We start from the raw sequence: 26,156 nt of genomic DNA, 5'->3' as shown, positions 1-26,156 counted from the left end.
ATTTCCCGACGGATCTCTTATACGCCCGGGCTGAGCACCAGTATATATGATACGGCTCTTCCTGGCAGTAGATAACCGGGCTGATACGAAAACTTCAAGTAATTTGACAAAGACGTACCTTTATCCGGGTACCATATGCTCGTCAGCCCTGTCACCGTACGGCCTGACAGATCCGCTCTAGTGTTAAACCCCGGCTATAATGGAATAAAGCTCTGCCGCCTCCGCCGCTGTAATCCGAAATCGCTGATGAACGCCTGCTCCCCACGTCACTCACACGCCCTGCCGACAGACGCCATGAAACATTTATAACCCGGGACCCGGTCACGTGACCACACTTTCACTTTTAAGCAGCGATGAGAGGGGTTAGGGGCTGCCCTGAGATGGGTGGGGTGGCCCCCCTGGGGGCATGACGTCACAACAGGCGTGCTTCATCAGTCGCACTTTGATTTCCACACAGGTCGGTGCACTCGAGGAATCAATGAAGACTGTTTAAATATCAGAGCCGGTAAAGTTTGCGTTGGTCTCCACGGGTGTGGCGCCCGCTGACCTCTGCCGTGACCTTGGTCCTTCTGTTATGGCCGCGGGGCGAGGCGCTATCCGATCGTGTCAGGCTGAATTAAGATGAGAAGATCTCATCTCGGACTGATGTATTATTCAACAGCCTGTCGGCAGCCCCCAAGTTCGCACGCAACGCGAGGCGCTCCCTTCTTTGATGAACTCTGACGATATATTCTTACCTGAACACAAAGTCACGACCGCAAAGTGTCCAGTCGATTTGATCGGTACATTTGGCACGCAAATGGATAAGCAAGTTCAAGTTAAGACAATGATACAAAGATTAGAAATACAAATTGATAGACGCGAGAGACTAATCAAAGTAAGAACTTCATCACTTTGAAAGACTTTGTAAGTGGGCAACTACCCTGTACAATTCAAGCATGAACTTACTAAAACATGTAAAATTGAAAACCACAAAAGCCCTGCTCTTTAATGACCCTCTTGTTGTACTAATGAGTCAGAAAATCCTCAAAGTATTGATTTTGTAAAAGATAATCGACGCCCCAGTATATTGAATCTTAAAAAAAAACAAAGTTCGATAGATTTAATTCAGATAGATAGAAAGTTAAGATTCATTTTCGATTTTTCACTGGCAGAGACAAATAGACAACTCAAAAACCTACGTCATTCCAAACGAAGGAAAATGCATTTCAACGAAGACTTAATGATAAAGCAGTAAATGCATCCCGTCACGTGAGGTTTCACTATTCCTTTGAGACGACCTTTTATTTCTGTTAGCTCTATGAGCCTTCATTTTCTAACGATAAATAACGCAATTAGGGTCTTTTAAGCGCGTATGTTCATTCTGATTGATAGACCTCCCTGGCTTCATGTGTTTTTTTGAGAGACAGAGCATATAATTTTAATCACATCATGGAATACAGACCAACGTCTGGCTTATTTGATTATCTCTGCAGGTAACGACGTTACCAGAGGCCAAGGTTTCAATTCGTACCCACTAATCTGGTTGTCATGGAAACATAGTCGTAATATGACGTAGGCAGGTTGTGTTTTGCTATCCTAGGACGTCAGTTGTTCATTATTGTACTCTCACAGCGTAAACATGTTGATGGAAATATAATTACATAAAGAGTACACGCAATACTTCCTTTCCTTTGCAATGATTACAACCTATTAGCGCAAGAACAAACGGTGAATGTTGGCTCGCCTTTGGTTTGTTTGTCGATTTGCAATGGGTCAAAATTTATTCAAAAACTTGTATAGGTTACTCCGTGACACGAGACATTCAAGGTCTAAGACCTGATTTCTTCAGAGAAGACTTAAAGAGAGTTCTCTGTTGTCTACACAATGATCATTGAATACAAAACGCACAATGAACGTGATACTCCGTATCAAGATATGGCAGTAGAATCAATGTTTATATTTCAGTTTGACGATGCAAAACTACAAATCAAACAACGGCATGGGTAGTGTTATCCTAGCCTCCACCAGGCCCTCCTACGGGCGTATGGATCGTAGAATGTGGCAGAAAAAGGAATAATTAGCCAGTAGAGTCAGTCCACGGTGAAGATCACAAGCCTGCAAATGAAACCCTGGCAAATATTCTCCCTAAAGCCGGCGTAGTTAGTCTGGTGGAGACTACTGTTATCCGCGGACTTAGAGGGAAACAACAAGAAACAAGTTTAATTTTTAACAAGGCGATCCACGGTGTAGGGTCATCACACGGACAGATCTCCGTCCTTCGGAAAACAAGTCGAGATTATCATGAAGATGTCGGAAGGGAATCAATTGTTCAAGGGAATCTGACAGCTCTCGATTCCTAGCAGGCTGGTAATGAGTGCCATACGGAGGGTAGCGAGTGCAGGAGCCCAGGTATTACCGAGGGGTAGCGAGTGTACGAGCCCCGGCCGGTTGTAATCGGATGACGCCCAGGCTACTCGATTCCAAGGGCAAACTCCATGAGGTTTTGATTTTATTTTTAAGCACAACTTGTGAATATCATGCAGGAAGTTTGGATACTGACGTTAAATACTATTGTTTTACATTGCATAACATATAAACAAAATCATGTCATCAACAGTCGACTGTCGACTTAACGTTGCATAGGCTAGACTAGTTGTGAGTGGCGTTATTTCTTAAGAATAATAGTCACCACCTAGTACCTATAAACAATGCTCGAGAGCCTCCAAAGGTTTGGAGTTACATAAAATTGGATGTGGTGAGAAATGATGAAAGTTATAATATTGATATGAATATCATTAAAAGGTTTCTTCTAACACATTCCTTTAATGATAAGTGGAAGACTGGTGACCGCGCATGTGTGCGGGGGAACTATCTGTTTGAATTATTGACAAGTCATCAGAATATCTCGTTATCTTCATGTGGTTTCATGTCTCCCTGTACAGCACGTTTTGTATGCTGGCAAAAATTAGTTTGGTAAATTTCTTATCAAGATTTTGCCTTCTTTTACATTTAAATATGTATAAATATGAACATAAAGAAAGCAACATATTGATTAAGAAACTAACCTGGTAACGTTTATGTCACGACATATTAGTTCATTATGTTGATTCATGTTCGATTGTGATATAATGTTGAAGAGAATGAAAAATACGGCAATATCATAATTCGTGATTCGGAGCATATATCTGTTTAAAAATGCTGTTATGTTATATTTCAATTTTATCTTTGTTTCAATTTAAACATTTTTGCTAAAGGTTACCCATCGCCGTCTTTAAATGAAATGCCTGGAAAACGGATATCTATGAAGACTAGTGGTTACAGGGCATTGTTATGTAGAAAAGTAGTAGTCTATAACATCAGGCTGTTAGCCTACGACGCCTGTAATCTAGGCAATAACGAGGTAACGTCATTCATCATAATCGAAAAAGCAAAATGGCGACAGGAAAGGTACGTGACAAAATCTATTTAATTGCATTATTGAAAAGCAACACAAGGTCTATATTTATTTTTAAATATTCATAATAAGATATACGAATTATTGAACATACCGCACTAGCATTCACATACTGCCTCTAAATATGACACATCAAAGATACACTCTTACTCTAAACAAATATTATGATGACCTATTTTTTTTATAAATCTCTGATTTCTTCTAGATATCTAAAATGATTTTTGTGTACATCACAAGTAGAGATATTGTTACGTGTATGATGGCATAAAGTCACAAATGTTTCTCTTGCAAATCATTCAAATATTTGTTCATAGAATTTTCTTATTTAGAATACAAACAGAGTTTCAATTCATGGTGTCGTCTTCTTTTTCTCGATGCACAATAAGTTACATCCTGACCATTGGTTGGAATAAGGCCTGTTCCATTCAGACATTAGGGGTAAACCAGTAAGTACCGCGAGTCCTCAAGAAGTGAAATTTCTAATATATTTGCACGACTATGTACTGAGAATCGTATCGTTTAGGCACAGCAGTTTAAGGAATGACAGGGTCACTGTCGTCATAGTAATCATAGACGTCATCGTCTCCATCCTCAGGGTTGTTCCCGTCCCCAGGATTATCACCGTCCCCAGGATTGTTCCCGTCCCAAGGGTTGTCACCATCTGTCGGTGTCTCTCCATCTGAAGTCAAAGATGATAAAATAAATGTTTTTTTTTCAAATCAAGTTTTGTGTGTGTTCTGTTTCAGATATTAGATAAACTGCAAAAGTGCAATCAACACAATCATTGGCTATGTAAATCAGGGCCCATCAACCATGCCTCAACCGTTGACCCATTGATGACGTAGCACTTCCGTTCAAGTCACGTGACATAGGCTTCGGGCCATTTCAACTTGAGAAGGGTCAGAGGTTAGATGACATCGAAATCTTGTTTGTAAGCGCCTTGCGTTGTGTTTGGAAATAGGGTATAGAGTCTTTATAAATCTTTCATTCGAATACAATCGCTGGAGGAATGCTCGATAGTTTTAGCTAATCATGATCATTTTGAGGAGTTAAGATGAGGATGTGCCGACTGACCTGCGGTGTCACAGCCGTACACCTCAGCGCGCATGCACGGATAGTTGCTGTCGGCCACCACAATGCGCAGGTACCGGGCCGTTATGGGTGAGGGCAGCACATTGGTTACCGGCGTCACGTGATCACAGTTCCCTTCGAACACCTGTGGAGAGAGTAAGAGAGCGTCAATGCTAAGTTTACAACCAGAGCAGATAACAAATTCTACTTATTTGTTCTGATACATGGTTTTATCTTTAAAGTTAGGTTCATTAAATATCGCATTGTCCTTATGCATAGTTACATGAGTTTAATTTCGGTCCGTTGTTAAAGATTTTAGAATCCTTTAAATAACTGAGTGCTAATTCTAAAAATGAACCTATCTTTGTCCCAACAACAACGGCGACAACAACAACAAGAAAAAGTGAACGATATATATCTTCTTGACAAATTTTTCTAACCAAGAAACGAACTTGGCCAAAAGGTCGAAGCAAATAAATAAACAAAAAAAGGTAAGACTGTCGTACCTTCGCCCTTCCACCTTCCTTATACTCCCTCCATATCCTTCCGTCCAGGCTGTAGGTGAGCGAGTACGACTTGACGTGTTCAAAGTACTTGTCTCGTCCCTGCGTGGCCACCCCCGTGATCTGTTTGGTACGGCCCAGGTCTATCTGCAGGTACTCTCCGGCGTCTGAGCTGGCCGCGCACCACGCACCGACGCGTTGCCTAGCAACACAACATCGTCCAAAGTCAATTATTTCAAACAAAGGAAATCTATGAGCAGTGAAAGAGTTCTTCATCCTTTCCCACAAGAAAGTTTTGTTTAGACCATACAAAATCTTGTCCCTGGTGCTGAACGGCACACCAACAAGACTGGTGCCCCTGTCCCTGGTGCTGAATGACACCCACGACTGGTTAATTCAAGTTAAAATCCTTCTTTCGGTGTATGATTTGTATGGCCCTTTAATAGGGGGCTAGTCTTGGCTGGTAGTGGGGTGTGTTCAACTTCCATACTCTTTCTCATAAGTGCTGAGTGCTAAGCAGAGAAAGCAGTAACGTCATGCACGTATACCATGTTTTAAAGTCTTTGGTTTGACCCGGCTGCGAGCCAAACGCTCTATCCCCAAGACCGGCCTGATAATAAATAATCCCAATGCAAATCCTTACAGTACTTACTTAGGGTGTACCGGTCATCATATACATACCTCGTATAGTCGTCCTCGAAGTTGAGCCTGGCGTTCTTGGCGCCGACGTCCCAGGTGCCGTAGTCCAGACTGGAGGAGGCGGTGAGCTGGTCGTCAGGCAGGGAGTAGCCGCTCGCCTTCCCCAGACCAAGCGGTGACGAGCAGGAGCCTGGGTGATAGAAATTTCAGTTTTTCAGTTTTTCATTAGTCTCTACGGTAGACCAGACTCCATACATACAATCAAACCTGTCGTCAGCAACCACTCAAGGGACTGAGGAAAAATGCATATGGTTAGTGAGGATAGGTGGTTGCTCCAGACAGGGTGGAGTTATCTTTGTAAAAATGAACGGTTTCTTGTTCCTGAATATGGTTGCCCGACCAGGTCTGACGGTATTAGATTTCTGGAAACATAGTAGAAATTGGCCCAATAGACTGAATGATATGCCAGAGGAGTTAGCTGGCCATAGGAGTTCCGTTTGCAACCTAGGGAGCATAAACAGGTATCGATTATGCGATGATAATCTCTGGCATATTATTCAGTCTATTTGGCCAATTTTTCAGATACCTACATGTACTTGGTTGTGAATAAAAGAACCTTGCTATTCTGTAACTTTTACTGTAAAACTTACCTGGTGCGAATGTGGGCCTGGGCGGAGGCTTGGTGCCGGGAGGGCCAGTCGTGGGCGCTTCCGTCATGCGCCGAGTAGTTGTGGTTGGCGCTGCTGTCGTGGTCGCTGTTGTTGTTTGAGGGGTTGTAGTAGTCGGTGGCATGGGGGCTTCAGTGACTGGATCGGTTCCTGAAATGAGTTTTTAAAACGTTTATCGATCTGGTATCTTTAGTGCAAATATGAATTGCTAAATTGTAATTACTGACTCTATGACCTCGATGTTCATGCCTCATATTATACTGTCATTATTACACAGACTTGTATAGTGTCTTTGTTTTCCTTCTACAGAACTTTATACGTGTATAGAATCCGATTAAGATTAGCTGTTTTTTCTTAGGTTTTATATGGAGACTGAATTCCATATCAAATATGATGGCCTTTTTTGTAATTTTCAACTTTTGCTCAACTTTCCAAAATAGCAAACTGGTCTGGTTTTATCCAACTCATGCTATTGTTGAAAAAGAAAGAAAGAGAAGGCACGTAACCCACCGTCCACGATGCGCTCGTAGTAGTTGGACTGCGGCCTGAACCACGCCGGGCAGCTCTCAAACGCCGCTCGGGCCGTCTGTCTGTTGTCCGTGGACAGGTGACACGAACGGTACGAGTTCACGTAGTCAAAGGAGAGACACCTGGCGGGAAGAAAAAGTTCTGCATGTGACTTTTTAAAAGAAGAAAATGACAACAAATGAACGCGCCTCAAATGAGCTAAGTTCCATTTAAACTGCTGTCACCACGTCACAAACCTGACTTTCAAACTCTTTGAAGAATGAATAAACTGAAGCTGTCACTCCGGTAAAATTAGGGGTATGAAGACGACTCGAGATGATGACTACGGTAAATTTGAAGCGAAGTCTCTTGTCACATTTTCAGTACTATTGGCATCATGAGTTATTTTTTTAGCTCTGCAGATCACAAAGACTAAATACAGACGAACACAACAGTCACGCGCCTTCTCAAGTTGGGTTTAGATGATACTTTTGAATAGTTGTTTAATTTAACACCGTAAGGTAGGGATAGACTGTCATACGTCAGAAGATCTGAATCTCACCTCTCGTTCTGTCCGCAGCGCAGCTGACATTCCTCCACAGTCTGGCCGTAGAACGAACCCAGCTGGTTCTTACCCAGAATGCAAGCCTCCTCGATCAACAAGAACTTAACTGTGGGGTAGAAAATTACAAAACTGTTAAGTTTAGAGTGCTAGAAGCTTGTCAATCAAGTCGTGGGGTTTGTGAGAGGAATTTTACCACGCAGAGTCGTCCATGTAGGCTATGGGAAAGTTGACAAGCAGGGCAACGTAAAAAGTCACAAAGGGCCAACGAAAAAATGGCGAAGTTTGGAATGGATATGTTGATCGTCGTAGAGATCTTGTCGTAGAACAGGACCAGGGAATCTGCTACTGGTAAAACAGGTGTTTAAAACGTAACGAAAAGTAGCAGATAGAGGATATGGAAAGAAAAGGGAGGGTGAAATGCGTTAATTGATAATTAATTACGTTAGTTTTCAACTTTTCATCGTCATTGTATACTTCGATTCTTTCGTTAGCTCCGACAAAAAGACGTGCCTAACAACTAGTGGTGCGGCGTACTTGTATCCCGTACAAAACATGCAGGGATGACTACATGGAAAATTGCGTGTCAAAAAAAACGCTCAGATCAAGAATAGACACTGTCTTCACGTGCCTTCAGGTATTTTCTCGTAGAAGTCTGAGATGACGCTGTACTCCTCCAGACACTCGTCCACGGCCGTGGCGCGGGTATCCATGGACAGATGGCAGGAACGGAACTCCATAGACACGAAGTTAAAGGAACGGCATCTACAGCGGACACGGACCGGACAAGATTCAGTGAAACTCTGCTCATGTCGCGCAGTGATATCAGTTAACATTTGTTTTAGATGCAAGAGAAAGTGTTTGTCTTTTCTAAACAAAAGAATCAGAGAGTTCGTAACATTGTTGGGCAATCGTTTTCAAGCTTTTTCTACATTGCAAGATTGTTGTACACATCTATGTATCTTTTCGTTCGACACTTCTCTCATTTGTGTATCCCCCATTTCATGGTACGACAGGTACGTTCTAAAACTTCATCCCTACAGGGGTCTGAATGTCCCTACCTTGGGGCTTCAGCACATTTCTCAGCGCACTGCTCCAATGTCACGCCGTAGAAATTCCCCATGGCCAGTTGAGACCGGCCTTTCAGACAGGTGTTCTTGATGACGTAGAATCCGTCCATAACTACAAGGTAGAAAAAAACAACTTTCAGACGACCGAAAAAATTGAATTTGCCGCGAGATAGTTAACATTTTGCCCTAGACTACATTCTTATTCTCTACTTTTTTGGAGAACCCGTTTGAGGGCGCTTGTTTTGCGGTGATTTGATTGTTACCGTCGTTTGTCGTTCGGGGAGGCTCAAGAATCCTGATTGACTATAGCTTTCAGGTACTTTCGTCATGACGTCTCTGATTGGTCAAATGTTTCCAGCGCGTTTGTAAGTACGTCTCTGATTGGTGGAATTTCACGTGCACTTATAAGAGCGCCATCTATTCGTCAAGCTCAGACGCAGTTGAAAAGTTGAAAAGCACTGGCCTTGTGAAATGACTAACAGCCGCTACGTATATGTACTACGTATACAAATACAATAGATAGAACTGTAGGTGGATGATAGATTAGAAGGGTTGTAGACACCAAGACAGACAAGAGATACAGTTGCGACGACAAATGTCTTCCTTTTTTTCTACGTAGCAGCGTTTCTCACAGAAATATTCCATCATTCTGTAACTAAAGGGACCCAAACTTGGACACAGGATGTTAGTGTCACTAGTTTCAATGGCGACTGTTTTAGGGGCAGTGAAGGATGTCTACGATACGTACCGGACGCGGGTTTTTCTTCTTCTTCTTCCTCTTCTTCTTCTGGCTCAGTGGGCTTCTTCTCGTAGTAAGTAGTGATCCTCTTCCAGGCGGGGTCGCAAGCCTTGTAGGCCTCAGGTTGGGTGTCCCGGGTGTCGAAGGACAGGGAACAGTGCCGCTCGCTAGGCACGTGGTCAAACGACTTACATCTATCAGGAAACGAAAATTAGTAAAGAAAATACCCAGCTTTCAAGAAGTGCATCCATTCGTGTATATTTGTGCTAAATAGGTGGTCCGCATTAGTACCATGGATATAGAAACTTATTGTAGACTACCAATATAGTAGGATCTAGTATCACATGTATGCCTTATGTCTTACTTTACATTTGTACGTCGACATTGTTGTTAACATGCAATTAGCCTACGGGCATTAATTTACAATAAACTTATTATTATTATGTTGCCGTGACGTAACGCGTTCTAAATAGCACGTGTCCTCTTGGTCATCTAATGTTACAGGCAAAAATTCGGCGCGTTTGATTTCCTTTCCTTCGTGTTGGAATACATCTGAGTGACCCACAATTTGATACTGTTGCTGTTGCAATAACATCACAATGCACCAATTCTCGTCAGTATTGTTGTCATGGCAACGTGTCCTATAAAACATGGCTCCATAACTCACCTGTCGTCCTCGTCACAGCGCTTGACGCAGTGCCTGAGGGTGGTGTCGCGGTAGGTTCCCAGCTGGTTGTGTCCCCGGATGCAGGCGTTGTTCACCACTCGGTAGGACCGGAGCCCTGAAGAGGAGGGGGGGGGGGGGGGGTTAGAACAGCTGTTATAAGACTGAGGCGCTTCAAAGAACAGTCTAAACGGAACATCATTCCTCTGTCCTCTACCTGAACGCCGTAACACCGAGAAAACTATATTGCCAGATGCTGGCTTGCAATTGTGCCACTAGGCACGAAATGAATTGGAAACAAACGACAATAGCTACAAACTTCAATTTCAACTTAGGTCAGGGACAAATAGGGAGAAAGGGAGAGAGGAGGTCCCGGGCTAAGGCGGGCAGGCCTCCAGCCTGGCCCGAAAAGTCTTAACTGTGGAAGAGAACACGATCGGGTCAGGCAGGGCGTTCCACTAAGGAATTGTACGTGGAAAAAAACACGACAATCTGTATGTGTCTGTACGTGTATCTCTTACACTTCTTGTTGTTGCCGAGGGGCCCTTTGCGCAGGCCGGCCAGTTCGTCGGCCGACATCTCTCCATCCCCGGGCGGTGGCATGGCCTCCACTGGCATGGTCAGGGCCGACACTGCGGGGCGGGACAGCATAATGGTTAGGCTGCGCAACGTCAACGGGTGACACTACACGACGGTTAAGCTCACGGCTTATTGCGTCTCAATCTTGAAATAGATCCACTAAGACGCCACAGAGACGTCCTCTGGGGTTCAGAATGGCGATTTTCTGTTCTTCGTGGCATTTGCATGTTTATATATTCTTTATATCTTTATGATATAAGTTTTTCAGAATTATTTCTTTTTCAAATATCTTCTTCAAATAAGTGAAAGTTCTTACGTTCAGCGAGGACGTTGTCGTAGTTACAGCTCTCACAACTGAGTCTGCAGTTCAGCAACATCCACTCCGCGTTCTCCTCACACTCGCCCTCTAGCGCCCACTGCGGGCACTTCACGTTGGTATCCAGGCAGGGACCGTCTATGGGAGGAAAAAATCAGTCATCATCATCATCATCATCGTCATCGTCATCGTCGTCGTCGTCATCATCATCATCATCATCACCATCATCATCATCATCTTCATCATCATCATCATCATCATCATCATCATCATCATCATCATCATCATCATCATCATCATCATCATCATCATCATCATCATCATCATCCCATACACAAACCTACCAACAATCCATCTTTCCAAGGTCCCGCTCGATTGTCGCTCAAGTGTCAAGGAATTGGAACGGTAATGTTTTGTGTACTATTAGACAATTATTTGGCATTTGCTAGCATCAGTATGTCACGTTGAGTATTGCTATATATCCTTGACTGTCCTTTGCTATCCTTAGCTGAAATTTGACAAACATTCCCTCTCCCCTGAAAAATCAACCCTGCAACAACATAGATCACTGACCCCTATAACTACGGTTCCAGGCAGTGACTTACCGCATGTCTTGCAGCTCGTCTTACAGTTGTACAGCATCCAGTTCTTGTTGTTCTCGCACTCGCCGGCTTCCGCCCAAATCGGACATTGGTCGTGCATGTCGTCACAGGCTGGGGACAGAAACAAATATGTTACCATGGAAACTGTGGACCGTTGAAAAATTAGGAATGCATGCCGATACTTTTACTCAACCCCTTGAAAATGTTGTTATGATGAGTTTATTGATTGAGAACAACTTGGATAATGTCCCCCCCCCCCTTATATCAGATCAACACACTGTGAAGACTCACCATTGTTCTCAGGGTCGGGCAGATCCTCATCTGTGCGGTCTGAAACAAAGGAAATAAGATATGGAATGAATGCAACAGGCTCATGAAATCCTATACAAAAACTCATAAGCCCAGAAACGCTCCCTGAACCGGGACGGCGGTCGGTATCGACTTCTGGGCACCTCTGACCTACTTCTGACGTCGCGTTTTTTGGAGAGCGGTGAGTGGTCAGTTACCTGATGAAAACCGGAAAGTTGTAGGTAATTTGTAAGTCAAGATTTTTGGAAGTTTGTGGGTGAGATTTCCCCCCCTCTGATCCACGTTTTCGAAACTCTGGAATCTGTTACGTGTACCCATCAACATGAGGCCATGGAGGGTAACATTCGCACCCTATCTCCGTAGCCGACTCCCTTCATACAATTGACTCTATTTTGGCCAATTTCTACTATTTTCCCAGCGACCCGCGGAGGATGGTAGAGCCTAGCGAACATGAGTGCCTTACCTCTACAGTTGTCGTACATGAGCTGCACCTGTCTGGCGTCCGACTCGCTGAGTTCTATGTAGGGCTGGTTCTCCACCGGTCGGAGGGCCCGGATGGTGTTGCGGCCGTTAGAGGAGAAGGCGTTGAAGGGGTAGTGCATGATGGAACCGTAGTCATACTCCTCCCCAAGATCGTCCACGTCTTCCTTGTTGTACTTTTCAAACTGTTCCCGCAGGGCTGGAGGAGGGGCCAGACGTTAGGAAATACCAGTTATGAATAGACAGGGGTTTAGCAAGTTTTGGTTTGTGTGTATCCAAACGTATTTCTTCACAATTATACGTTGTTATCGCAAAGTATGAATCGTAAGTTTTGTCTAATTTAAACCTGGACATAATCTTCATGTATGTTTATATGTATCTCTACAAGTATTCCCAGTACCAGTCATAAAACTATGTACTTTGTTTCATAAAGTTGTACTTAAACCAGTATCTCTCCAAGCAGAGGTTTCAGTCGGTGGTTACTTTGTTATTTTTGCGGCCTTTTCTGTGATTCTATGGTTCCCTAGTCGTGGCCACGGTTTGTGTCATTTTCCTCTCTCTACGGTATCTTAATGACTTACATTACTTCTTCTGTCTTCATGTTCTCTCAGGTGTAATATACAGTAAACACTATACCTACCAGGATCGACATTAGGCCACAGGACCTCGATCCAGTCGTCCCTGTCCGGTCGGGACTGCTCGTGCCAGAAGCCGACGGCGTGTCCGATCTCGTGCACGTTCACGTGCGTGTACTCACAGCCGTACCCGACCGACACACCCTGCTTACCGCCGATACGGCCAACCTGGGCCTGGCAGCTGAAACAACATCAGAGATGTTATACACACAAACATACACAGTACTACACATATAGAAACACAGTCACACAAACACACACGCCCCCACCCTAACAGACAGAGAAAGAGAGAATTACTCAGACAGACACACACACACACACACACACGACCAAACGCGCGCGCGCGCACACACACACACACACACAGACAGACAGACAGGCTCAAATAGACACACACACATACATGCATATATATATATACACAGACACATACACGCACACGAACACACACACACACACACACACACACACACACACATACAAACTCACATAGATACACACACACACACACATACGCATACACACATGCGCGCGCGCACGAACTTACAAACAAATAAACACGCATACATACATACATACATACATACATACATACATACATACATACATACATACAAACAAACAAAACAAACAAACATTGTAAAATATCTTACTATCGCCCTCTGTAGAACTCGACGAAGTCTACTTCCGTGGTCCTCTCGACGAACCGCAGGCACGTCTTGGCCTCCCACTGCCTGATGGCGGCCCGGATAGCGACCAGCGCGTCCGGCAGGGCCTCTGGAAAAACACACAGGAAAGGGAATGATTTTCAATGAATAGCTAATCATACAATTAACACTAATCCTATTAACCGATAATCCCACGATAAGCCGATAAGAATAATCGAATATGTTAACACCTCTCTTGCAAAACACCATCATGCGGCGGTCTGTATACTGCAGTGGTCTGAACCAGCCGCCTTTACAGTTACATAATGTCTAATGGAATCACATATTGGCTAGTCTCAATGATTCTACATCTCTTATCCTGTACTTCTAAGGAAAAGGAAACAAAGTATTTTATTTTGTCCATACAGTATGGATATGAATGAAGCTTTGTTTAACAGTTATCGAACCTGAGCGACTTAAAGGAGAAGATACATCCTCGAGTGGGATGACAATGTAACATTCAATATATGTATTTGAAAAGCAAATAAATGATTAAACGTACGCGGCACTTTTCAAAAATGTTTATCAAACTTACGCAGACTGCAGTCAATAGTGTAGGGGATGATGCCCTTGGGCCAGCGGTGCGTCTCCAGTGCCGAGGCGGCGTTCGCGACTTCGTTCCCCAGCTCCCTGTTCCTGATCTGTGCGCGGATGGCCTGGCGCTGCGCTGTCGTCAGTTTGATGTCGCCCTCGAACGTGGCGTCCTCTGGGCCCTGCCGAGGGCTGCCGTCTTGGGCTGCATCATTAAAAGGAGGGGGGCTTTCAATGTTGGTATTTGTATGGTATAGTCCATCAAAACATGGGAGAAGTTTAGACATTGATATAAGAATTATACGACTGATAAAAAGGGGATGAGGCGTTTAGACATTAATGTGCCACGTGTATTAATGTCAAAACCATATAATCACAAAACATAGTTTGAAGTAATGATTGTTAATCGTTCTGAATCGAATAAATCAATGGCTGGATATATCCATAATAAGTTATAAATAAATAAGTGAATTAGAATAGACAAACTCGTCTAATGCGACTTAGGACGCCCGGCCAATATAAAACTCTAAGGCAACAGTAGTTGACAAATTATTGTACCATGAATTCAATATTTAAAATCTATAGTTATATGTGTTAAAACACCATACCAGAAGAAAACATTCACCCATATATATTCCTACTTCTTTCAATGTTTATCTGTACACAGCACCAAAATGCCCTGGGCACGAGATCATACCTCCTTGGAACACGGCGAGGATCCGTTCAAAAGCGCCCATGCTGTCATTGTTCGGGTCGTTCTGCGCATGACACGTCAGGCAGGCCACCATCACCATGGCAACCACCTGTAGAACCTTCATCAGTTCCATCTGTTCTATCTTCTGACGTCAGGCGCTCGGAGACTTCCTGTAGGTTAGTAGTAAAGATATGTGTGATCAAAATACAGCGCCCTTGATTCTATTGTTAGTTATGGCTTATGCCCTGAAGAACGGTAACCAAGCGTGATATGAAAATCAGATATATAACTATTGACAACACTCATGCAGATGAGGAACTGATAAAATGGACAAAACAAGAACAGCAACAACATGAGATCGAGTGGGACATACAGTGCGCTAATTAGAAAGCTAGAAAAAGTAAACAATATGGATCCCTTGTCAATTGTGTCAAAGAATATACTACTTATTATGTACTTTTTCCATGGGTTCATTCTTTTTCTTTTTTCATTAAAGTTTGCTTCGCTAAAAAGTACAGAAAGTATTGTTAACATATTCAACAGTAAGTCGTTCAAGCCCTGAAAGAATTCAACTGAGGAATTATGACCTCCAAATGAAGACAATGCTATTGACAGACCCGCACAGAAGTTAGACTTTGCTCAGTGTATTGACCCAACCACGCCATCAGACTGACGAACACTTGCAAATGTTGCTGGAAATCTTCACAAATTACAGTACCATTCAAGAATCAGACTAAAGGCACAGTAGCAGTCACCGTTGCTTTTTCTGCAATAGGATTTCCAGCGTCTCGATAGTCTAACAATCTACGACAACCGTTTCCTTCATAAGACAGCTAAATTTTGTACGACACATCCACAACTGTCCCAAGAATAACTTCTTTGAATCTGCTGTAGTACCAAAACCTATCGTGCGATAAATTCGAATGCCGAATGCCATCGTGCTTACCCCTGTAGTCCGCCCCAGTCACATAGGATGTTGTTTTGAACAAGTGAGCGCACCCCACCTTTGTGTCACCAGACCATATGCCTGGCAGTGTCGTCTTGTTTGTTCTTTACGTAAGCTCAAAGATTATCTCAAAAAGAGTACAATGTTCAAATGGCGTAAACTACCAGCGCCGTAGAAGAAACAGTTTGGTTTCTACTTTTCTCTGTAGAGTTTAAAATCTTAGAAAGTAAATTTCTTTGGACCAATCACTGAATCACTCAGAGGTAGCACGACTTGTTTGAGTGACGTCACACTAGGACAGAACAATGCCACAAAGTTTGACGGATTAACAACCGAATCTACATTGTATTTGTTTGACTGGTGGTGTTTGACGAGTCTTTTACAGTGTTTGTTCAGGTTGACCTCAAAAGATATAATTACGTGGGATTTCCGATGGAAGACATTTATATACCAGTCTGCGATCTTCACAATGAATTCGGCTTGAAGTGCTGGTCGTATCCTCGACTGTCTGCAGTGTGGCCTGGGTCTTGCCTGTCTAAAGTTATGAAAACACCGTCTATACATTGTCCATACAACTAGGGTAGGTACTTAAAGCCGGATACTTGACCGGTGAACAGGTGAGATTTCCCCGACGGCCGCCGGACTGCCGACCGGATGTGCGTGCGTCCGATTCAAATTCGGACGGTTTGTCGTGAGTTTCCGCCAGGTACGAAGTAATTGTGTGCAGGTATTAACGTCATCCTGTTTTTGTCCAAAAGCGTGACACAGGCTCTCTGGGTCTTTTTTTGTTGTTCATAATACACTTTTTGCTGATGACTTCTTAATGTGCTAGGTCGTTTGTACAAACGACCCAGTACAAAAATGTATTATAATGCATTATGAGCCAAAAAAGGCTCAGAGAGCCTGCTATGGAGGCTAGAATTTAGCAGGGGCGCCGAAAACCTGGCAGCGACAGCTAAAAATTTTAAAAGCAAATTAAAGCTGCGGTTACCAAACAGGATTGGGATTTTGTTGGAAGGTTTCTTAGACACCGTCCAGCGGGGTTGTTGTCGCTATTTTTATTAAGGGCTGTTCCAAGAAAGGGTGCACCTATAGCCCTTAATTTCTATATCCGGACACGTGACTACAGCCCATATACAAGTACGGTGTGCGGAAAACTTGACAATGAACTAAAAACCTAGTAAAGCGTCCTCTTTAGCAACTTAACCGTTCAAAGCTATCAGAATCGCTCTCCAATAAAGCTAGTGGTCCAAATCCCTGACCAAGAGAACTCTCCTTCTACACAGACTACATAACAACACACCAGACCCCTACCAAACGGTACTTACGCTGCCCTGACACCTGCCCCCCGGGCAACACTGCTGTTTGCCGATCTAAGATAGCAAAGGGCAGCAGGCTCAAACTTTAAGATAACGCCAAACAGATGGATGTGGAAACGTTGCTCAAACTTGTTGCCAACTCCCTGCAGTTAGAGCGCTTTAACGTTTGTACGCAATGATATCACAAAGACTTAGTGGCACAACTGGAAAACTTGGGGCGACTACTTGTGTATTCTTACCATTAGTTTTACGTTTATAAACAAAGGAAAAGATATTAGTTTCTCACCTTACCGCTGCTTGTAGAATGGCTAAAGAAATGAGGTGGAGACACTTGTTGTGGCAGTCCCACTTCTTAAAGTTCTCTCTGTAAAACCTCTATGGTGGATAAGAAATCTTGTGCAGCTCGCAAACTGACGTCCGTTGCTCCCGTTCCTCGGGTTGTTTGTAGACTCTAGTCGCCGGTCTCATTTATATAGCCGCTATAGGATGACATCATAGTCCCCATTGTTTGGGACATGTAGATCGCTATACCTGATTTGGGGCGAGATCATTCAGAAGTAGGGGTGGTCAGGGCGGTTTTGGTGAACCACAAAGGTACAATGTCACCGGATCCGCGGAAGAACAAAGGTAAATACAAATGTACTATTAGTGTGTCCTAGAAATGGTATGGGGATGAGTGAACAAGGGTATATGTCAGGCTATGACTACATGGCCTAAAGGATCCTAAAAGGAAATGTATACAGACTTGCCAGGCACTTTGAAAATCCGCTTGTAACAAGAAAAGACATCGTAACATCCTGCACATATAAACAAAACAAAAAAATCTGAAAAGGCGACACCCCTTGGTAGCATGTGTAAGATTCCTTCAAACCTGGGGCAAAACAAAGCTAATCTGTATAAAGAAATCAAAATGAGTTTCCTGTGCCGCGACTGTACTGAGAACAGGTCCATATAACAAAGGCACGGCCAATGCAATGTCATGGTGTGTGATAGACAAGTCTAGAGATGTTTCCTCGGGTACCGGTTTTCTCGGGATTAAAACGACAGGCATCCGTAGTGCGTCGCCGGGACCGTTTTCAGCTCTTGTCGTCTCAACACAGACAATCTGTTAGGCAGAGATTGTCCTCTCACAGCCATATCGTAGGCCGTATACCCATTACAGCGTATCCTTAACATTAGATACATGGTCATGTCCCTGATATAAACAGATATAATAAAAAGGTCGGCAACCAGGAGGCCACAATTTGACCTTGACCTTCGGGTTCATAACACCTTCCCACATATCAAATATAATCTCAATCCAGAGGTTCTTAGCTAAGATATTGCGCCGAATACGCCTGCGCACGCGCACACAGACAAAAAACAATACCACAATTTTTCGTGGAGGTAAAGGTAGCTTGCCAAACACTTTAGCTCGCTTGTAGTCAACCCAAGATAATAGTTTATGTAATGATTAACTTAACATCCTGAGTACAGTCTAGGGTGACAGATATATATGTGACCATAACGTGCACAGTACCGGTAGAGGGACCAACCGCAGGATTCGAGGACAAAGCTATCATGGCAATTTTCCGCGATGTGTCATATAAACATTACCTTTTCAATGCCGTGAGCTAGATCCTCGTCCGGTGGGATCATGAAAATGAAAATAAGATAACAATTATCATTAACACGAAAAGGATGTTCCACCTTTGTGGGTTGCTAAATGTACTGTGCCATAACTTCAGAGTAGCTTACCGGAAAGCCTGTTACGACAATTCGGAAGTGCGCCGTCAAGTCTGTAATTCTTGATTTGTTAGCTGTAACTTAATTTTAGCTGATTTAACTGTCACTAGTCAACAGCTAAAATTTCATCATCGCTAATATTTGATCCCTAATATTTTAGATGGTAATGTTTGTTCCCACCGTTAAAATTAAGTGACGTGACCTACTCCATTTTCCCTCAACCGCTATATTTTCCTGCCGCTATATTAAAGTGATTTACAGATAATAGTGTCGCTATTAAGAGACAGGAAGAAAAAAAAGCAAGTCAGAACGATTGAACGATACACACAAAAATGGAGAGGAAGCGAAAGATATACATATAGATTGTTCAATTGATAGATAGATTGATAAAAGAAAGAAAGAATAAAAGAAAGACATAAACAAGCACATACACAAATAATACAGAACTAAAGAATAACATCGAGCAACATAAATCAGATCTGTGATGATTTTGGGTAGGTACCGTTATTCCACTGTGCACATTTAATACCTGTTGATCTCGTTGATAGCTCAATCTAATTCTTTTTCTCTAGCCAAGGACATTAGAGAATAGAGAATGACCTTGCTCTAGCTATTTTGGGCTCACGGCATAGTAACACCACTGAGCAGCCAACACAGCCTAATAATTCGTGTCCCTTGGATATCCGGTGTTGAGTATCAATTGAAGCTGGTTCCGCTAATCTCCAAGCAGAAGTTTGGGAGGCTAAATCCTTCCGCACCTCGATTAGGTCACGCAGTACCCTGATTGACAGACTAGCTACGGTGATCGTTGTTCTTTACCATGCCAAGATTGGAAAAGGAAGTGACGTTTACTACCCCGAAGGAATGTTTGTCTATTGTCAACAAAAGTTTTCTACGACGATGAACTCTCGTTCTTAGACAAACTCTCGCGAGATCGTACGAGGCTATAGAGACCCGGAAGTAACAGCACACATCGAAACCGAGAAGTGGTCACGCAGTTCGCGCCAATTTTCCTCGTTTGTCGTTAATATTTAGCCCGCAGTGACATTTGTATCACTCGTGCATGATGTATTCAGAGTCAGAGAACGAGGAGAGACCGCCGGCGATCAGCGATTTGACCAGACCTCGCCATGCGACACAACAAACCGCCATCGGTCCGGTAAGTAACGTTCCACTGAGGCCAAACACGTTACATTTTCCCCTCATGATCATAGACATCATAGCGTGGTTCTTAGCCTTGAAATTTGCTCACATTAGGGTCTAGGGCGTTTATGGCTAGCGTTATGCTATATTTCTTTTGTCTGAAGTTACTTGTACTTCCCTTTCAACAGGTAGTTAGAATGTTGAACGTTACATGGAGAAAGTCACGTATGTACACAACGGTCACGTGAAAATTTGGGAGGGAAGGGGGGGGGTATACAATACTGAGTTCCTCTCGGTTTTACATTTGTACTCGTAGAATAACATGAACGTGATGTCGGTGCAGCTAACAGCCCATAGTAGGATACCATGACACTAAGTATTTGTAGACAATCACATGCTGTATCTGTACCTGAAGGTAGGAAGATTTGGTTGGGACAGGTGTTTACTAAGCTACAGCACGAACCCCGCCCACGTACTTACGTACCTAGCCCATGGTATATCAGATACAATACCAACCACGGTTTGCTAATACAAACAGGCTATTGTGTGAGTTTCTGATACTACAGGCGTTTAAAGCCTCAGATTCTTAAGTTATTTCTACCAAAGAATAATGGTGAAAAAGTTAACTGTTGCAATGTACCTGGGCATATATGTGCCACAAAAACATGTTAATAGCATACGCCAATGTTAGGCAAAGTACAAAGTACAAGGTTGGCCAGAAACGCAGGAAAACATTGGCCACTTGTGGTCACAACATTTTGGAAGCCATTAGCCAACTTTCAATGGTGTTCAGTCACTGCTGACTTCTGTCTTCTATCATAATGTATATAACTAATAGTATATATAACTTATCAACTAACTTACATGTCCTGTTAATTGAGTTAGCGCCAAAATGACAGCGTCTCCAGACCCTTATGATCTAGACCTGCCAATTGTAAGCTCATCGCAATTCAGCCCTGGTTGCAAAGAGAGAGAAGTCGGCACACCCAATAATAAATAGTTGATGGGGAATTAATTTTAAAGCAGGAGGGGAAAGGAGGCATTTGCAGTGAAATAACTGTTGTAGTGCAATGCAAGTCAGAACACATGTTTGCAGTGGCTAGAGTATTTCATACATTGACTGTCCCTGGTGCTGACCGTGTTTCCCTGCCCCTGGTGCTGACCGTGTTTCCTTGTCCCTGGTGCTGACTGTGTTTCCCAGTCCCTGGTGCTGACTGTGTTTCCCTGTCCCTGACTGTGTTTCCCTGTCCCTGGTGCTGACTGTGTTTCCCTGTCCCTGACTGTGTTTCCCTGTCCCTGGTGCTGACTGTGTTTCCCTGCCCCTGGTGCTGACAGTGTTTCCCTGTCCCTGGTTCTGATTGTGTTTCCCTGTCCCTGGTGCTGACTGTGTTTCCCTGTCCCTGACTGTGTTTTCCAGTCCCTGGTGCTGACTGTGTTTCCCTTTCCCTGACTGTGTTTCCCAGTCCATGGTGCTGACTGTGTTTCCCTGTCCCTGACTGTGTTTCCCTGTCCCTGTCCCTGACTGTGTTTCCCTGTCCCTGGTGCTGACTGTGTGTCCCTGTCCCTGACGGTGTTTCCCTGTCCCTGGTGCTGACTGTGTTTCCCTGCCCCTGGTGCTGACTGTGTGTCCCTGTCCCTGACGGTGTTTCCCTGTCCCTGGTTCTGATTGTGTTTCCCTGTCCCTGGTGCTGACTGTGTTTCCCTGTCCCTGACTGTGTTTCCCTGTCCCTGGTGCTGGCTGTGTTTGCCTGTCCCTGACTGTGTTTCCCTGCCCCTGGTGCTGATTGTGTGTCCCTATCCTTAGTGCTGACTGTGTTTCCCTGCCCCTGGTGCTGACAGTGTTTCCCTGTCCCTGGTGCTGACTGTGTTTCCCTGTCCCTGGCTGTGTTTGCCTGTCCCTGACTGTGTTTCCCTGCCCCTGGTGCTGATTGTGTGTCCCTATCCTTAGTGCTGACTGTGTTTCCCTGTCCCTGGCTGTGTTTGCCTGTCCCTGACTGTGTTTCCCTGTCCCTGGCTGTGTTTCCCTGTCCCTGGTGCTGACTGTATTTCCCTGTCCCTGACTATGTTTCCCGTCGCTGATGCAGACTGTGAAATTCCTTGTCCCTGGTGCTGACTATGTTTCCCTGTCCATGACTGTGTTTTCCTGTCCCTGACTGTGTTTCCCTATTTCTGACAGTGTTTCCCTGTCCCTGACGGTGTTTCTCTGCCCCTAGTGCTGACTGTGTTTCCCTGTCCCTGACGGTGTTTCCCTGTCCCTGACTGTGTTTTCCTGTCCCTGACTGTGTTTCCCTATTTCTGACAGTGTTTCCCTGTCCCTGGTGCTGACTGTGTTTCTCTGCCCCTAATGCTGACTGTGTTACCCTATTACTGACAGTGTTTCCCTGTGCCTGGCAATATAAAAGATGTGGGTTCTTCCATCCCCCAGACCAGGTCCTGTGGTTCTTTGGAGAAGCACGAGTTGTTTTTCCTGGTTCTGACTATCCTGGGCCTGCTGGCCACCCTGGGGCTCACCATCTACAGACTCACCAGTGTGAAGAATGACACTGCAGACTTCACCTTTGCACTGGTCCTCATCATCAACACAGGTGGGTGATTGCCTTAATAACTACCATGTACACAATCAAAAAACCTTCCCATGTGATAATGTGATAAAACAAATCATTTGACACAGAACGTCACATAATGAATGAACTAAATGCACAAACAGGAGTTCCCTTTTCAACATATCCTTGTCAAATGTGAGCCTTCTCTCCAAGTATCTGATTTCTTCTTCCTGTCTTTATAAGCTGTCACTAAGCCAACAACAACAACCTTCTGACTTTCAAACATTTTTAGACATGTATTTGTTCACTTTTTTTTTTCAGATTTTAATATTTTTTCTCCCAACATGCAGTTGCATGCCTGATCTTTGTTGTGCATGGCCTGATGCGGGAGCGTCCCTATGAAGTTGCCATCTTCATCATAGCAGACATCATCCTTCTCATCTACTGTATTGTCAACTATGCAGAGAAGCCGAGATGGGATGATCCAACAGAACATGCTGTTAAGTTGGTATGTGAGAGATTTCATTGAATCAAAAACTTAGTTAAAGCAGTCTTTTGTGTCACATGTATGTCTTTTCATATCTTGTGTAGTCTACAAAAAGGGACATTTTTTACCAGCTGATATATTTTCAACTTCCACAACTCCTACTTAAAGATTTTCAAACTTGCATTCTGAAAATTGTTAAAGATAGCTAACAAACATGAGGTTGATAGGATCTAGGATGACATAGAAGACCAAAAACATCAGTAATGTAATATTGAAAGAGAGACATAAGTTATCTAAGCTGTATCATTGTATGTAACGTTATGTCCATATTATTAGTATGGGTCAATGTACATGTACCTGAATGTTTTTCCTTCATTGACTGCATTAACATCATGTGTTTGCGTGTTGTTTAGGTGCGGCTGATTCTGGTGGTGGTGTTCTCTGTGATTGCTGTACCCCTGGCCGTGTACATCCTGGTGTCCTTCTATCAGTCACGTAACCTCATCTTCAGGACAGTGGGGGCCAACGCAGAGTTACAGGGTAACAGTCAGCTCACATGTATCATGTCTGAACATTTAGACCCTAATCCTACCAATAACAGTTGTTTAAGCATGGTAGTTCATCTGTGTTAAACAATACTGCCATAAATGTCCAATTTGCACCGGTGCCCGTATTCCCGGCCCTCAAATCAAGTTAAACCCATTCTGCAAACAGAAATTTGTTAGACATCAGATCATAATTCAGATGTAGAATTTGTATGGCTCAATCTCTTCTATTTTTGCCTGTAGACATGTGTGACCTGACTTTCTTCAATGAAGCCTTGCTAAAGCTGGACTTTCAGTTGGAGGTGAGTTTTGAAACAAGAAGTTACCTGCATTTTTTGTACATCTTCAAACCATAGCTAACATTTAACCATTGCATTGGGTCAGAAGGCTCACTTACATTTAATCATTTGCATCCCTTTTGTTTCCAAAGCTGTCCATGGTGGTGTTGGTGATGAACAAAGGAACAAACCTGAACATTGAAGACATTGTGGTGTTATCTGTGGGGACTGTGTTTGTGTTGTGTTGGGCCATACTGGGATATCTGTCGGTAGGTTCTTTACAGACGCTTCTTTACAGTTGTCAAATAGTGTAGCATATCTATTGCTGACCAAAAGGTGTTAAACATTGTCTGCAGATTATTGTGCTAACATCTTCATTGTCTCATAGTCTATTCAAGAAGCACAATGCCTGTTCTTTTCCTGTAGATATCTACATTTTGATCAGATACTTTTAGTTGTTTGGTAGGATGTACTGTCATAAACATGTTCCCTCTTTCCATGTGTAGATGAGATTTGAGAACAAAGTATTGGTGATCATCTTTCTCCTGCTCTGGTGGTGTGAGCCTGCCTACATCATCTACAAGATGGTGGATGTAAGTCCCGCTTCAGTGCCTTTCATGTGAATATTCAACTGTACAGCTACAATGTAGGAAGATTAATAGATGGATGGATGGATTGATGCATGCATGGTTGGATGGATGGATGCAACATTGCCTCAACAGATGTATTCTTACATCTCAAGATTTTTTGTTGCAAGGCTTTTGGAGACAAGGGAGTAAAATGCACCAGAATGTTTTGTTGAAAATTGCTAATTAAAGAGATTGATATGATAATGATGTTATGATAATGCGACAAAATAAGCTGACCTAATTTGAACTGTCAGGTTGCCCAAATGCTCCACGATGCTGAGGGTGACACCACCCTAGTGTCTGCTGCAGCCATAGCCTGCGGTATCGCTGCCTGCCTCGTCCACTCACTGGCACTGATGGTCACATGGAAAGTCTGGAGCAACTTTGGCAACGGTCTCAAGGAGAAAGGTATGGTGGATGCCGCTGTATATTTAGGCTAACCAATTTAGCATGTTAGGTCTCAGATTCATTACAAATAAGGTTGCTAAGGTACATGTTATGAGGCCATAATGTCATAGAAGTGCCATATTAAAAGTGAGTAATAAATCTGAAGTTGTCAGATAATGGAATATTCACCTGTTTGACCGTACAATTATGTAGGGGGAGAGGACTCGTTTTGTTAACATTGTCTAGGCCACACCAATTTAGTGTGTAAGGTCTCTGAGTAGAAATAGACTGTAGGTATAGTCTAAGGAATCCTGTTTTATGCTAAGTAGAGCAATTATGTTACTAATGATACTTTCCTCCGCAGTGTATGGGCAAACAGGTACAGGTGACATCAGGTATGTCGTGGAAGAAGAGACTGGGACTTAAAGGCAGGAAACAGCAGCTAACAGTCTCCTGGACTTGTACAAAGACAGTGTTTTCACTTGACATATCACTAATCAGATAATTCTTTCCCAAAGTGCCACATCTACATGTGTATCATAGTATATTACACTTTATATCAAACAGATGAAAGAGTGAAAAGATTTGATAATGAATGTTTCCAGAGCAGTCTACTTTTCCCACCAATTTTACACTAAATCCTCTCAACATAGAGAATACTAAGACTGTTGCTTCACAGTGATGTGATAGTACTTACTAAGGAAATATCTTTTGTAATCAAAATAGTATCATTGATCAAAAACAATCTATATATAAAACCATGACTTTTGTTTTAATTTCAATTAACATGAGGGCTTTTATTGTACCATTCCAAAGTATGAACATTGACTAAAATATTCCCAAATGCAGTAATAAATAGATTTGATTGTATTGAATACAAATGATTTTGCACTAATTTGTTGCCCAGTTGATAAGAATTATACAGAATATCGAAAAGCCATTATGTACATTTCAATATATGTGGCAAGTAATTGAATCTAACTGTACCAATTAGTCTTTGCGTTGTAATTTGATTTGTATACAAAAGATGTGAACAAATTGTGTATCGATACACAGTTTATAATACTTCTCAATAAAGATAATTATGTAATATTGTGTGGTGTCATCACAAGTATATGTGTATGAGGCCTGGCTTTGTGAGCTGTATTGTCAGATATGATATTATCTGTGGCCCCGGAACAAGCACATGGATATAACACCAATTTTCTTTAGCTGATGGTCCCTTCATACCCTTTACATGTAGCTGGAAGACCTGTGTCAGTCACTGGGCTTTAACCAAATACTATGATCAGATCAGACAAACTGGTGGCACTTCTGTGTTTTTCTTTATACAATCTGTTCTGTTCTTTCAATCCAATGGTTCATCTGTGTAACAGCATCTACATTTGTGTACAAGTGTGCTGTAGGGTGACCCTTTGGGTATCATTGGGCTATAAAGGGGC

At 43.1% G+C, this 26,156-nt stretch overlaps 3 protein-coding genes across 5 annotated transcripts in view; 1 reads left to right on the top strand and 2 right to left on the bottom strand.

Moving 5' to 3' along the window:
* The window catches only part of LOC136443342 (high affinity cationic amino acid transporter 1-like), a 30,660-nt gene extending 30,150 nt beyond the window's left edge, over window positions 1–510 (bottom strand). Inside the window, exon 1 of one of the 2 annotated variants that reach the window (XM_066440545.1) lies at window positions 119–510. The gene's annotated coding sequence lies outside the window, so the exon portion shown is untranslated. The remainder of the gene's footprint in view (window positions 1–118) is intronic. The other variant, XM_066440544.1, reaches the window with a different exon arrangement.
* A 2,920-nt stretch (window positions 511–3,430) lies between these two features.
* On the bottom strand, window positions 3,431–17,439 carry LOC136443299 (uncharacterized). Of its 2 annotated transcripts, XM_066440483.1 has the most exons (21): window positions 17,264–17,439; window positions 14,716–14,882; window positions 14,023–14,223; window positions 13,434–13,557; window positions 12,786–12,961; window positions 12,129–12,344; window positions 11,648–11,686; window positions 11,360–11,467; window positions 10,755–10,892; window positions 10,381–10,491; window positions 9,863–9,977; window positions 9,205–9,389; window positions 8,448–8,568; window positions 8,018–8,151; window positions 7,387–7,495; window positions 6,828–6,967; window positions 6,300–6,467; window positions 5,692–5,839; window positions 5,014–5,212; window positions 4,511–4,652; window positions 3,431–4,115 (listed from the first exon to the last, which is right to left on the bottom strand). In XM_066440483.1, exons 2-21 carry the CDS (start codon window positions 14,843–14,845, stop codon window positions 3,970–3,972), a joined length of 2,850 nt encoding a protein of 949 aa, XP_066296580.1. In that variant the 5' UTR covers window positions 14,846–14,882; window positions 17,264–17,439; the 3' UTR covers window positions 3,431–3,969. The 2 variants fall into 2 exon arrangements, with proteins under 2 accessions (XP_066296580.1, XP_066296581.1); XM_066440484.1 differs by lacking the exons at window positions 8,018–8,151; window positions 8,448–8,568.
* Window positions 17,440–19,632: 2,193 nt separating this feature from the next.
* Window positions 19,633–25,156, top strand: LOC136443344 (uncharacterized). Its single transcript, XM_066440546.1, has 9 exons — window positions 19,633–19,861; window positions 22,271–22,430; window positions 22,739–22,896; window positions 23,289–23,415; window positions 23,664–23,722; window positions 23,851–23,967; window positions 24,205–24,291; window positions 24,582–24,735; window positions 25,079–25,156. Exons 1-9 carry the CDS (start codon window positions 19,766–19,768, stop codon window positions 25,138–25,140), a joined length of 1,020 nt encoding a protein of 339 aa, XP_066296643.1. The 5' UTR covers window positions 19,633–19,765; the 3' UTR covers window positions 25,141–25,156.
* Window positions 25,157–26,156: the final 1,000 nt, after the last annotated feature.

This window comes from Branchiostoma lanceolatum, chromosome 10 (genome assembly GCF_035083965.1).
Source record: "Branchiostoma lanceolatum isolate klBraLanc5 chromosome 10, klBraLanc5.hap2, whole genome shotgun sequence".
NCBI lineage: Eukaryota > Metazoa > Chordata > Leptocardii > Amphioxiformes > Branchiostomatidae > Branchiostoma > Branchiostoma lanceolatum.
This window is presented reverse-complemented; position numbering and strand designations above follow the sequence as displayed.

Coding starts and splice junctions, on each gene's coding strand:
- LOC136443299 (XM_066440483.1), bottom strand. CDS start 14,845: ATGGAACTGATGAAGGTTCTACAGGTGGTTGCCATGGTGATGGTGGCC. Junction 8,569..9,204: donor AGAAGAAAAACCCGCGTCCG/GTACGTATCGTA, acceptor TCTACCTTGTAG/TTATGGACGGATTCTACGTC. Junction 7,496..8,017: donor CTACGAGAAAATACCTGAAG/GCACGTGAAGAC, acceptor TCTACCCCACAG/TTAAGTTCTTGTTGATCGAG.
- LOC136443344 (XM_066440546.1), top strand. CDS start 19,766: ATGATGTATTCAGAGTCAGAGAACGAGGAGAGACCGCCGGCGATCAGC. Junction 19,862..22,270: donor AACAAACCGCCATCGGTCCG/GTAAGTAACGTT, acceptor TCCATCCCCCAG/ACCAGGTCCTGTGGTTCTTT. Junction 23,723..23,850: donor AGCTGGACTTTCAGTTGGAG/GTGAGTTTTGAA, acceptor TTGTTTCCAAAG/CTGTCCATGGTGGTGTTGGT.